This window comes from Trichoderma aggressivum (assembly GCF_033847375.1).
Source record: "Trichoderma aggressivum f. europaeum strain CBS 100526 chromosome Unknown scaffold_064, whole genome shotgun sequence".
NCBI lineage: Eukaryota > Fungi > Ascomycota > Sordariomycetes > Hypocreales > Hypocreaceae > Trichoderma > Trichoderma aggressivum.
The window spans coordinates 112,082-125,359 of NW_026946430.1; the positions used below are offsets into that span (position 1 = coordinate 112,082).

Below are 13,278 nucleotides of genomic sequence, written 5' to 3' on the forward strand. Positions count from 1 at the left end.
GCAGCAAACAGGGCTGTGGCACCAAGCATGCGCGGAGCCATGAGGGCGGACCTCTGGCTGACTTTTGCTTGACGGAGTACTCCGTGAAATCGTACGGAAAGAGTCCAAGCGCACCGAGACCGTTGTTCTGGTAATACCTGCAGGACGGAGAACCTGTAACAGAAGGCCAGAATTTGTTCGAGAAGCCTCAAGCTACGCGACTAAAGATCCAATGGCTCCGTTGTGCGTACGAGGACGGAGAAAGTACCTGTACTAGCAGAACAGACCCTTGTCGGGCGACCCCTGACCTGCTCTCGGGTATCCGCTCTGTAGCATTTATTGCCCTGGAGAGAAAGATGGAAGCCATTGTGGCGATCATTAGCGATGGCGAGCAGCAAAAGTGCGGCCCTCCATGTTATGGATGTTATGGAGTGTAGTAGGTATATGTTGTGATTCATTGATCCTGTAATCGTAGGACCCTCCCTGACTTGGCGTACAAGTTCCACGGTAGATGCCTCGTTTTAGCAACCCCTATCAATTTTAGGCATTAGAGGTCCATATCGATGAACACATCCATAAGCCAACAATCACGTCACATCACAAACGCAGCAGCAGCAGCAGCAGCAGCAGCAGCAAGCGACGGGACAGGCAAACGCGCGCATCAGCATCGTCAAATGTTAAAATTGAACTTGATGGTTGAATTGCCCTTTCTCCCTAGCGCCAGAATCCATTTCGCACCCAGGACGGACCAGGCCAGGGGCCCCCATGTCGTCGCCTGCTGCTCTAGGACAGTCGCTCCACCGCGATAGTTGGCACTCCAAACCTCCTCCCAGGGCTCTCGGCGCTCTCAGTGGCCCAGACCAGGGGCTCAATTGAACCGGCTAATGCTCGAACCCCCGTTCGTGCCAAATTGAGCATCCCGGAGTCCATGTGGCATGATGATTGGTCGCTTAATCAAGATGAGTGAGCCTGGGACATTAAAGTGCAAGTACATGTACGAGGTACTAAGGTACCTGTGCGTGCACAAGTCCAGCGTTAGTACGGAGTACATGGACGGCACGAGGCCAATTGGCGGCGATGCCAATCCATCAGATCAAATCCAACCTTGAATCCTTTTCTGCGCTTCCTCTGCCTGCCCACTGCCTGCCCGCCCGCTGCCTTGCCGTGGGCTGGGCTGCGTCGCACCGCATTGCCTTGCGTCAAAGCGTGTGTTCTGGTGTGCTTTGCGGTAGAGCCATCGCCCAATAGGGATCGTGATCCAGCCGTCACTCGTCGCCTACTCCGACGTGAGGCTGTACAGTATTCGCACAGATTGCGCGCCCCGACTCGAGCCTTCAACTATTGCTTGCTCCTGCCAGCCAGCCCATGCGACCGCTGAAATTACCATCATGCTCGCCCGCCTGATAGCTGCACAGTACGCGCCACTGGCCCGTGTAACTTAGCAGGTCTGCGGAGGCGCTTGATCGGGGATGCAATTAAAAACACATCATGTATCTCTGTTGATCCCGGTCAAGCCACCCTGACTGAGGACAAGCACTAAAAGCTGTGCTGCTGCTTGGTGCTTTTGCAATTTGTGGTGGAGGTGCAGCACAGCGACTGCTTGGCCAGGTACAGGTACACGGCGCCGCGAATGGGGCAGGCCGAGTGTCGGCAGCCGTGCGCACCGTGTACAAGCGCAAAAGGAGATTCATAGTGCGAAGTGGCCGCGTTTCAGCGCCCGGCGCCTCGTCCATGCACTGTGCAATCCACCAGTTCGGGCTGCTGCGCGCACTTCCCCCGTCATAACGTGACGGCACCTCGCAGCGCGCTCCCTGCTGCAGCAGCGGTGGAGCCACTGAAGCTGGAGCTCTAGCCCGCCCGGGCAGACCCTGGCGCCCTGGCCCATCTCCACAGTTTCCAGGGCGGATTCAGGTACGGTGCTCCCCAAGTACATCCGCGCTCCCTTTTCTCGCGCTCGACGCAGCACTAGTACAAGTACTTGCATGTATTAGGAGCTTGGCCCCCCCCAAAGCCCCTACGGCAATAGTACGAGTACCTCCTTCTCGGCCATACCTTTTGGAGCATCCTCTCGCTCATCCTCCCCCAGCCGGTTTTGCTCCTCTCGCCCCCCCCCAATCTCCATTTCCGTCGCGGATCTCATTTCCACGACACCCAATTCTGCGTCTTCAACCTGCGCACCAACTCTTTCCTTGGCCATCTTCTCTTCTCTGTTTGCGATTTTTCTTCGTGTCCGCCTTGAATTGCCCTCCATTGGCATTCATTCCTCGCCTAGCAGGCCGTGTTCTAGTAAGCTTCTCTTCTTCTTCTCTCCCTTTTCTTCTCTTGCTTCTTCGTCTGTTTTTTTCCCTTCTCTTTCGGGGAGCATTGCTTCGCTTCCAGCTGGTCCTCTTTGCGCTGCCAATAGGCCTACATCGACCGCGACTGCGCTTTTCGGTTCCTCTCGACCATCAGCCATCTCGTGAGCGACACGACGCGGATCCTCGCGCAGAGCTTCTCGCTTTCGACGCTCTCGCGCGTGCATCGTCGCGATTGCTCGTGCGACCCAGCAGGCGGCAGTGTTTTTTTGCCTCGGCGAACCCCTGACTAACAGAATCTGCTCTCCTACAGTATCAACGTCGGCATCATTGGCGATTCTAGACACGTAGCATACGCGACTCATTCATTTGCATCTCATTATAATTTTCATTTTCAAGACGAATTCTATTCATACTCATACCATCCCCCACAGTCGCCAAGATGGGTTGCGGAATGTCTACAGAGGACAAGGAGGGCAAGGCCCGGAACGAGGAGATTGAGAATCAGCTCAAGCGGGACAAGATGATGCAGCGCAATGAGATCAAGATGTTACTTCTGGGTATGTACACCATTTCGGCCGTGTTTGGTGCAGAATCTACGCCGCTGCTCCCTGGCGAGTTCACCGCCCGACTAACAACGGATTGATAGGTGCTGGTGAATCTGGAAAGTCGACCATTCTCAAGCAGATGAAGCTGATCCACGAGGGTGGCTACTCTCGCGATGAACGCGAGTCGTTCAAGGAAATCATCTTCAGCAACACTGTTCAGTCCATGCGCGTCATCCTCGAGGCCATGGAGTCTCTCGAGCTGCCCCTTGAGGACCAGCGCATGGAGTACCACGTCCAGACCATCTTCATCCAGCCTGCTCAGATCGAAGGCGATGTCCTTCCCCCGGAAGTTGGCGGTGCCATCGAGGCTCTGTGGAAGGACCACGGTGTACAGGAGTGTTTCAAGCGATCTCGCGAATATCAGCTGAACGATTCAGCCAGATAGTAAGTTCGCTTTTCTTTTGGCTCGCGCTACCAAAAGCTGCATTCGCGTGCTCACCTCCATCACTAGTTACTTCGATAACATCGCGCGAATTGCCGCTCCCGACTACATGCCCAACGACCAGGACGTTCTCCGATCACGTGTCAAGACCACTGGTATCACCGAGACGACATTCATCATTGGTGATTTGACCTACCGAATGTTCGACGTCGGTGGTCAGCGATCCGAGCGAAAGAAGTGGATCCACTGCTTCGAGAACGTCACCACCATTCTCTTCCTGGTCGCCATCTCCGAGTACGACCAGCTGCTGTTTGAGGACGAGACCGTCAACCGAATGCAGGAAGCTCTGACGCTCTTTGACTCAATCTGCAACTCCAGATGGTTCATCAAGACGTCCATCATTCTCTTCCTCAACAAGATCGACAGATTCAAGGAGAAGCTGCCGGTCAGCCCGATGAAGAACTACTTCCCCGATTACGAGGGTGGTGATGATTATGCGGCCGCGTGCGATTACATCCTGAACCGATTCGTCAGCCTGAACCAGCACGAGACGAAGCAGATTTACACGCACTTTACCTGCGCCACAGATACCACCCAGATTCGCTTTGTCATGGCAGCAGTCAACGGTATGAGATGGCTCCCTTGACATTTTTTTATGAAATCACAGCTGACATTTTTGCTTTAGATATCATTATCCAGGAGAACCTCCGTTTATGCGGTCTCATCTAGACGACTTGTTCTTTCTCTCTTTTTTTTCTATTTTTGTTTTAAGACGCACGAATACCCTCAAACTCGATTACGACCGCCACCAGATGGGCCACGGAGATACGGCTCATGATCTTGATTGTACTCCTTGCGCCAGCGAGACGACAGCCAGCTCAAGGAGCTTCTTTTTTTTCTGCGGGCTTCTCCTTCGCAATCTTGAACTGTCCTAGATAATGGTACTTTTTTTTTCTAAAGCTAAGACTCTATGGCGAACATTCGGCATTTACAAGACTTGTGAGAGCTATTACAAGGATTGTCGGGAGATGCTGTGTATCAAAATGAAATCTTCTTTCAATTTTCAAGAAGAAGAGGATATGGCCAACGTCGTGAAAGAAGGAGAGGCCGTCAAGGGAGGGGCAACGGCGTGGCAGCTCATGGGAAGAAAGGGAAACTACTTACATCTGACACGATTGTGCGAATGGGCGGCGGCCATTTACTTTGTTTAATTATGAAACCACATTTTTTTTTCCCACTCGGCCTGTCTCATTTTTTAAAAAAAAAGTGTGTATTGTCATATATTCCAGCTTTCCAGTTTTCTGTACTTGCATATTCAGTTTTTTTTTTTTACATCTCTTGTTATTTTTCTAATGTTTCCTCGCCTGTGTATCTCTTTTCTTGTTCTTGTTTTTTTGTTTTCTGAATCTGAACTCATGCGTAAAGGACCAGTTATCTTTTTTTTTTTCATTTGCGCGTCTTTCCTTTCTTCTGTTCTCTATCTTTACTTCTCTTCTCTTTCTTTCTTTTTTTTTTCCGCGATGGCGAGTCGAGGAGGGAAAAGGACTTGGGCATGGCAGTTGGGCGGGGAGAAGCGGGTAGTACGATGTTTTGTTTGCTTTGGTGTGGGAAGATTATAGCATGAGAGAGGCTGGGTGTAAAATTCGAGTATTTTATGTAATAGTCATGATTGTCTTCAATGCTGCTGTGTCTCGTGCGTGATTCCGTGAGTTTGAATGGTGATTGCTGGTAATGAGTAAGAGCATATGCACAGAGTAATTTGAATTGTTCGAAGCGGTAGTCATATCGAATCACATATCTTCTTCATCATCAAGGAGATTGCAACTGCAGTTATGAAAAGTCAAATGGGTATTGTACGTCCTATAAGTGCCAAAGCAGCAAAACTAAAAAGGGGGTATATATCCTCTGAAATAGCAGCCAACTTTCTCAAACTCCCCCCGTACGCGTAACTCATGACCAAGTTCGTTAATTCGTCAGTAAAAAAGCGATAATGCCCAATGTCCACCATGTATATGTACCAGATATGAAAGAAACTGGCGAAAAAAGAAGAGAGAAACACGCAAGCCCATGCTCAAAAATCCGTGTGTCTTCAAGATCGAAGTGTATATGACGTCGAAATTATGAAAAGATGAAAAGATTTTAGACTTTCCAATATCTCCCCCAATGTGGGATATCGAAACAGTAAGGCATCCAGAATGTGGCTTTTTTGTTCATCGAATGACCAAGGCTGGTATGAACTGGACAAGTTTGCTTGATATGCATCGTTAGTCGTAGCTCTTCGGTAGCCAAGCTTGACCTTGATAGAGCAGATAATAAGGAATTGATGGAATAATCTGTAGTCAAGAAGGTCAGTCCTCGAACAGAAGCATTAAACGCCCGGCGGGGAACATACCATGTTCTGACCGACACCTTGCTGGTCAAGGTCGAACTGCCAAAGAGGGTTTTCTGACAGTTGAAAGTGACATACTCGTCTTTCGTTTCTGCTCTCCCTTCTCTATTTAGTGTCGTCACCGCGCTTAGTTGTGGCGGGTAATGATAATAGCAAAAGTAGCCAACTAGAGCTCAACTCAGGACTTCGTCAGAAGGGGCGTCAGCCATCGAAGCCTCAGTAGCCTGAGTGTGGCTATTCTGGGCGCGCTCCCTCTCCAAGGCAGCATTTTGTTCCGCCATGCCCTCAGGGGTCCTGAGAAACTCTTCGTATTCTGCAATTCGCATGCCGAGCTCCTTAGCAGCGGCTTCGATTCGCGCAAGAAAACGATCCCTTCGAGAGAAGGTGGCTACGTCAGTGATTGTCTGGGTGATCAACTGCTTGGTTGACTCAGACAGGCCCCATTGGGTGATGTCTGCGGAGAGATTGGTGCTCGCGTTGGGTGATGTAGACTGCGATAGCGCGGGTGGTTGTAGAGCCATGAGATTTGCCGAGGCCGCGACAGATGCTGCGAACAAGGTTTGCGGTTGGGGATGGTTGTTCTCTGTGCAAGATGATTAGCATGAATAGTTCAACTGATATGATGAAGCTGAGTGTTGGTCACGAGAACTGAGAGTGAATAAATGAAGGAGGAGGAGGAGGAGGAGGAGGGGATGAGACAAAAGAGAATGCGTATCTGTCGCCAATCTGACGTGCAATTGATGGAGATGAAATCGCAACTCACCATGAAACGTGCACCTTGAGCCACTTGCGTTGAACCAGCAGTTTGTACAGCTTCCACACATCTGGCCGTCATACACAACGCATTGGGTCCAGGGTCCATGGCCCTTGTGGCAATTCTTGCAAGGCTTGGGGGCAGATTGTCCCGTCATGTGAGCGAGCAGAGCCTCAACATTGCTTCGACGCTCAATGTTGAGCTTCTGGTCGACGCGACGCTGAGTCGGCTCTCGCAACGCAACCTCAGCGGCGAGCTTCTTGCACAGAGCACTGTCGATTTTGACCTGGTCCCCATAGGCGGCATAGGCCAAATCTGCTGCAGTTCGAGCTGCCGGATCTTCTGGGGATGAATGATCGGGCATCTGGTGGTCAAGCTGAAAGTCGTCGGCGGAGCGAAGAGCGCCGTGAAGAGGCGTCATGGAACCTCCATTGGCGAGCAAGTTGATGGCTGTGAACTTATCGGCAGACTCAATGGGGCTCTCTTCAATGGCATCTTCAAGCGTCGTGGAGTCATGGTTGACGGTCGAGTTGGCAGCTTCCTTTGCGTATTGCTCGAGCTGCTCCTGGGCTGCAGCAGAAAGAGACGATTGACGGCTGCCTCTACGAGCTCCAGACCCTGGCGCGGGCTTCGTCACTTTATTCGGGCGTGGCCGGCTAGGCATGATGGCAATTGAGATGGTATCAAGCAATTAATTGAGATTCCTCGAGCCAGAAGCCCTTGATGATCGTGTAAGTGAGTTGGTGATGATGATGGTCTTGGGTTGGAGCGGCAACAGCTGGGCGCAGCTGTAGAAACCCGGCAACGCGATGGAGAGAGTCTGGGCCTTTTTAGGCAGATGCGTACTGTGCATAAATAGTAAAATTTCCATGGAGAATGCGGTATTTCGCACCGTGTTGAGCCTCTGCTGCTTCAGATTCAGTTCACTTTTTGCTGACTGACATTAGGGCATCGTCCAGAGAGGTTAGCATAAAGGACTTCGCTTGTTATTGTAAAGTATTCACCGTTTATTTTATTTTTCTCTTACGTGCTAGCATTCAGGTTGCTCGGCTGCTCCCAGATTCCCTGGCCGCGGCCCTCAGTAATCTCCTTCCATCGCTGGGCAAACTCTCTCAGGCCCCCTTCTCCTGCAAGACTGGCATCAACAACCTCCTTGGGAAGCTTGTGAGCAGAGTACTGTGGTGAGCTGAAGTTGTACGCTTCTGGGTCGTTCTTCCTGACGAGGCGGACTTCTGGCTGGCGATCTGGGCTGTACTCGGCATCCGCATCGTCATCCGTCTCATCTGCCGTTGTCTCCCCTCCACTCCCATCTGCGTCCTGGCCCTCCGAAACGGATCCGTACAAGGGACTCTCAACTTCCATGGTGAGAAGCTCCTCCCATGCAAAGAGAAGGCTGTCCGTGCTTGGGGCCCATGGGTTAATATCAATGAGTCTCACCTTTCCCAAGCCATCTTCTGCAAAGGTGTTTCCAGGGATATAAATGTCAAAGACAAAGGAGGAATCGGGAAACGTCAATCTCAACTTCTGGCGAAAGAACGTCCTGATCTTCTTCCACAGCTGTGCCTGAAGCCTTTCCAGAAAGTCGTAGTGGTTGAGATCCCGTTGCGTAATTCCAATGAGTGACCGGTGCTTGACAAAACACCTAAATTCTAGAGCAACATGAGGCGTGAAGAAAGGTCTAAGGACAAGAACCGGCGTGAACGGTCTCATTGGCGGAGTATCTGTGCAGTCGTCGAATGCATGAAGAAGGTCATGCGAGACGAAAGAAGACGACTTCAAGAGGAGATAAATGTCGTTTGGAGTGGTGCATTTGAGCGTGTTTTGATGAGGTGATATCCATTTGGCGTCTTTTGGAGAGGACCAGTTAAGCTTCGGCGCGACGGAACCACCCAGCTCGGCGATTTTCTGTCTGATGACTTCGTGCATCTCCGGGAAGCGCTTGTTGGGAGGAAGTCTTTCCTCCTCTTCCTCATCCTCGTCATCGGAAGAGTCATATTGAGAGACTCGGGGATGCGTAGCGGCAGAGCTTGACCACTCTGCTTCCTCTGGCTCATTGGCCTCGTCATCGTCTGCGAGAATGATGCCGTCTTCATGCAGATATGATATAAATGCCGGTGGAAGAGGTATAATCCGCGACTTGAGACATGAGCTTCGGTATTTAGGGAACCAGGCGTCGTATGAACAATTTTGGATATGGTCCCTGGTAACCGGTGGGAAGACAATCGTTGACTCGCCCTCTCTAGGGAGAATCTCAGGAAGGTGTGGCATCTTGGAAGGAGAATGTGATGTACAGAGAAATGATCGATCCAAGAGAGAGTTGGGAAGAGCGGTGACAATAAATAAATGTCTATAAAGCAATGCAGACAGGCTAAATGGGTTAATTCAAGAAGTTGACTCATAAGGATGCATCTCACATCCAATGATGCAGGGTAAGAAAATGGCAGAGGGGCACAATTTGCCCCTCCGTTATCGAGTTCTGCCATGACTCTTCACCTTTATCAGCGGACAGCTTTCACCGCCCAGCGCTATTCTCCATTCGTAGCGCTTCCGGCAGCTAGCTGCAGTGGACTTCCCAGCAGGATGGGCGCTAGAGCCGCTAATGATGACAGTTCCAGTTCCCTGCAGCGCTCTGGCTTCGGCAAAGAACCTTGAACCTCGAATTTTGAGTCTCGACGCGACACAGCGATCAAGCTTCATTCAACCTCGAGCTGCCGTTGTATCGTACAGCCGCAGACACCACTTGAGCAATACGCAACAGCAACAATGTCTGACAACGTCGGACTCTCGACGCCGCGAGGCAGTGGAACCTCGGGCTATGTCCAGCGGAACCTCGCCCAGGTCAGACCGCGTGATTACGGCGCGCCGTATCCCAAAGATCGAGACAGCATGCGACACAAGCAGCGACAGCCGGACAAGGCAATTCTCGAGCACGATCGAAAGAGAGAGATTGAGGTCAAGGTATTTGACCTAAGAGACCAGCTTGAGGAAGAAGAGTATGCCATCTCCTGGATGAATGCGCAAGTGGCAGCTGCTAACCATCTCATAGGGTTGATGAAGAAGAGATTGACCGCCGTTGCGACGAACTACGAAAGAAGCTGCTTGCGGAGATGAATTCCAAGAACAAAGCCAATGCGCCGAGGAGGGCTTTCAAGGAGCATCAAGTGCACGAGATGGCCGATGCCAAGATCAAGGAGAGCGAGCGTCTCAGGAGGGCCTTGAAGATTAGCTCCGACTACGAGGAAGGAGGACATTGGAAGAAACAAGAGGAGAGATTACAGGAGTCACTGGCAAAAAAGGAAGAGGAAGAGAGGGACTGATTTGCCCATTCAGCGCTATCCATCGCTTTTGATATCAAAAAGCGATATGCTTGGCTTCATCTGTACTACCGGTTTGGGACACATTGGTTGGGTGATGATGGAGTTTTTGGCGTTTCCTGGTTATGCGAATCTATGGGAAGGCTTTTCTTTGCAGCCATGCGTTTGGTATTTGCGAGAGGGACGATGAGACCAATATTTGAAGCAGCTTGATAATTTGGGCTGAGAAGCGTCGTGATGCCAAAGAAGGACTGGTGAAGCATATCAAAGAAGTCACTGCTAGGTTTCTCTTGAGGACCTTTACTTAATTGAGACGTTATAAGCACCCTCTCGGACTTCGAGCCAAGACAATACAAATATCCTAGTCTTGTTCCAGAGACTAGAACATGTTCAACTAGAAGGGCGACTTCGTGCTATATCTCCTCTCTTATGCGAGTGTGGTGGCAATCGAACCAGAGGTCACAGCACAAGACTTCTCCATGTCTTCGTTATGTTGACGAATCAGAAGAACTAGGAAACCGGCGTCTTTGTGCACCTTTGACAGAATTCTTACACTTTTTTGGAGCTGTCAAGTTCGTCTTGTGAAATGTCAGCTTTCCCACCTTGTAAGTGACCCTCAATGGCGACAAACTGCCTAAACTGGTCAACTGTGGCGCACTGTGAAGCTTCAGCCACATATACCATGCCAGCGACGTAATTCTACATGTAACAGAGCATCTTCCCGTCGCAAAACCATCCATCAGTCACTGCAGTCTATTCTCACCGCGATCATGGCGATACTTCCCAACTTACCTGCTGGAGAATCGCCGAATCTATCCCCGGTAGAGCTTGCGCAGCTGCTCTCCCGGCTAAAGCAGTCTGTGCTGCATCCGAGCCCCGAACGCGAACGAAGGCTGCGCAACAGCGAGTTTGAGAGGACAAGGGTCGAGGCTGTGAGACTGGAACAAGGCATGGCTGCTGCGTAGTGTCGCTAACGACTTGGTATAGAACCTTCAATATGCGCGAGCGGCGCTTACGAAGCTGGAGCAGACGCTCCCGGGACGGAGGACGGATACGCAGGGCGATCTCACAGCGCAAAAGGAAACGCTGGATCTACTGTTTGATCGGCTAGACGACCTAAGAAAGGTAGACCAATGATCATCTCAGCAAGATATAGAATAAAGCTAATGTAGGTTAGGTGGCCCTGGACGAAGACGACTCATCCGAAGGCGAAGACCTCCTGGGAGACATCATACAAACGCCGAGCGAGAGCCAGGACTCCAGACGGTCATCGAATGCGCCGGCAGGAGAAGGTTACTTTGAAAACGAAATACCCGATGCAGAACCCCCCTCGCCCCCCTCACCACCGACACGAGCTGAACATATACCTGAGCCCTCTGCGACGACTACTCTTGCACCCACCGAGACTGCCAGCGAAACCCTCCCTACACAAACGACCCAAACATTACGCGCCCGCCCCTCTGCACCATCTCCGACCCCCTCAGCTCACAGCACAGCTCGTGCTGCCCTGTTCGCCAACCACCCCACGCCCGCAAGTCCTCAAACAACGACAGCTACAGCAGAAGCCATACTGGACCAGCAGCGACTTGAGCAAGATGCCATCTCAAACTCTATTCTCATGATGGCGAGTGCTCTAAAGGAGAGCTCCAAGAGTTTCTCGGCAACCCTCGAAGAAGACAAGAATTTACTTGACGCCGCTGGGTCCAGCATGGAGAAATCGGGGCGCGGTATGGAAGCGGCCCAGGGGCGGATGGGATCTCTCAAGAGAATGACCGAGGGGAAGGGTTGGTGGGGGAGGATGATGCTGTATGCGTGGATATATGGTATGATGGTGTCGCTGATACTGTTGGTGTTTGTGTTTCCAAAACTGAGGTTTTGAGAGGGCTGGGGTTGCTGACATGCAATGATGCATTACGATGGGTTTGGTTGTTACGATACCTGTACAGCATAGACGAAAGCGCTGACATTTCTTGATTTCGATGTAATATTAAACGGCTAAATTAGCTTTTCATGTAAATTTTCTTGTTCAAGAGCTTGTGCCTCATGCCTGTGGCCGTCAGAAAATGGATATATATATATATATATAAGAATGAGATGGCTGAGCATTTCACTTATGTGACATTTGACATTAGCTCGTAGTTTCTTGCATACCTAACCCGAGACTCTGACTATCCGACTTCATTGAAGAGTCACTCAGAATTTGTCATTGATACATCCGGATCCATTGTTGCAGGATTATCAGACTCCAGTAGCGCTTCTTGTTCGTCTGCTTCGCCTTCATTCTCTAGGATATCCTTTTCTGTATCATCGACATCGACACTAACTTCTGAACACGTTCCAGAATCTTCGATAGCCTTTTCATTGAGGGTGGAACTTTCATGATCCTCAACATCGATGATGATATCTTGAGGTTCAGTTACAACAGCGTCTTCTTTGACCTGAATGTCTTCTACCGGGGGCCAAGGCAATCCCCTCACCTGGGCGTTGATTTCCAGACAATACTCGTAGCAGAATCGAAGGCGACGACCAACGGGCTTTCCACCTGTCTACACTCAGTACGTTAGCCTCCGCCACACAACTGAGCACCGTTCTTCAAGAGATGTGTAATCGAAATCTCGGGAGGGATATAACTTACCGGCGGTGCGTACTGAAAGAACGAATTCGACATGGTATTCTGTCCAATCACACGATCCTGCCATTCGATACCCGTCTTGATGCGGAAAAACTCCATGAAGAGGTCCATTTCTTGACGCCAGGGGCCGGAGCAGGGGCTTGGCCGGTGGAAGCTGGGCTGGCTATCTCCCTTCTTCTTCATGAACTTTGCGGTGAACCAGTAGAGATGGGGCTTTGCGTTAGATTCCCAGAGCTGTGATATGTTTTGTGTTAGAGAGCAATCAGATAAATAATCTTTTGCTTTTCTGGTGGTGTCTTACGTAGAGGGTGTAGCGCTGTCCCAGCTCTCCCGTTTCAACGTCGTCGCGTGTAATATCGACCTGATACGAGAAGAAAGTTCGATCACTGTAAATGTGGAAAAGATCTAGCCATACAATCGTCAGTTGAAGCATTTGGCATCTTGTACCGCATAGAGGTATGGGTTTTACTCGTGTTCACGGCTCTCTCGCCCTCTCTCTTCCCCTTTTCAATCCGAGCTCGTTCTCGTTTCTCCGCATTTTGCTTGGCGATGATATTCCTCATGGAATATTCCCTTTCTGGCTCTTTCTTCTCATTGACGGCGGAGATTTCGAACCAGTCGCAGTGGACGATGTGTTGTCGCTTTCCGCCGGCAAGGGCCGCTTTGACTATATGTATACACAGAGTAAGCGATATGCTTAAAGTAGGAGCGAGGAGAATATATGAAGAGAGAAAGGTTACTTCTTGGGAGTTTGCGGTCGAATTGCTCTCGAGTACATAGGAGATGCGTGACTTGCTCGTCGAATTCCTCCGTGAAGGTGCCTTTGCGGATGGAGGTCCATTGGCGAAGGTTGTCGACGGTGAGTTGGCCAGGCAGAGGGCCTGCCGTGGCGATGACGAGGTTTTTGAATATGCGACGAGGCATTG

General features: G+C 50.7%; 5 protein-coding genes across 5 annotated transcripts; 3 read left to right on the forward strand and 2 right to left on the reverse strand.

The window, feature by feature from the left end:
• Positions 1-2,715: 2,715 nt before the first annotated feature.
• Triagg1_10061 (uncharacterized protein) lies at positions 2,716-3,992 on the forward strand (the record flags this gene model as incomplete). Its single annotated transcript, XM_062894091.1, has 4 exons — positions 2,716-2,833; positions 2,923-3,265; positions 3,333-3,889; positions 3,949-3,992. The coding sequence occupies 4 exons, from the start codon at positions 2,716-2,718 to the stop codon at positions 3,990-3,992; spliced, it is 1,062 nt and encodes a 353-aa protein (XP_062750987.1).
• A 1,833-nt stretch (positions 3,993-5,825) lies between these two features.
• Triagg1_10062 (uncharacterized protein) lies at positions 5,826-7,070 on the reverse strand (the record flags this gene model as incomplete). Its single annotated transcript, XM_062894092.1, has 2 exons — positions 5,826-6,235; positions 6,416-7,070. 2 exons carry the CDS (start codon positions 7,068-7,070, stop codon positions 5,826-5,828), a joined length of 1,065 nt encoding a protein of 354 aa, XP_062750988.1.
• Positions 7,071-7,429: 359 nt separating this feature from the next.
• Triagg1_10063 (uncharacterized protein) lies at positions 7,430-8,674 on the reverse strand (the record flags this gene model as incomplete). Its single annotated transcript, XM_062894093.1, has 1 exon — positions 7,430-8,674. The coding sequence occupies one exon, from the start codon at positions 8,672-8,674 to the stop codon at positions 7,430-7,432; it is 1,245 nt and encodes a 414-aa protein (XP_062750989.1).
• A 495-nt stretch (positions 8,675-9,169) lies between these two features.
• On the forward strand, positions 9,170-9,723 carry Triagg1_10064 (uncharacterized protein; the record flags this gene model as incomplete). The annotated part of the gene is made up of 2 exons (XM_062894094.1): positions 9,170-9,399; positions 9,453-9,723. 2 exons carry the CDS (start codon positions 9,170-9,172, stop codon positions 9,721-9,723), a joined length of 501 nt encoding a protein of 166 aa, XP_062750990.1.
• Positions 9,724-10,490: 767 nt separating this feature from the next.
• Positions 10,491-11,599, forward strand: Triagg1_10065 (uncharacterized protein; the record flags this gene model as incomplete). Its single annotated transcript, XM_062894095.1, has 3 exons — positions 10,491-10,652; positions 10,708-10,845; positions 10,898-11,599. The coding sequence occupies 3 exons, from the start codon at positions 10,491-10,493 to the stop codon at positions 11,597-11,599; spliced, it is 1,002 nt and encodes a 333-aa protein (XP_062750991.1).
• Between the last annotated feature and the right edge of the window lie 1,679 nt (positions 11,600-13,278).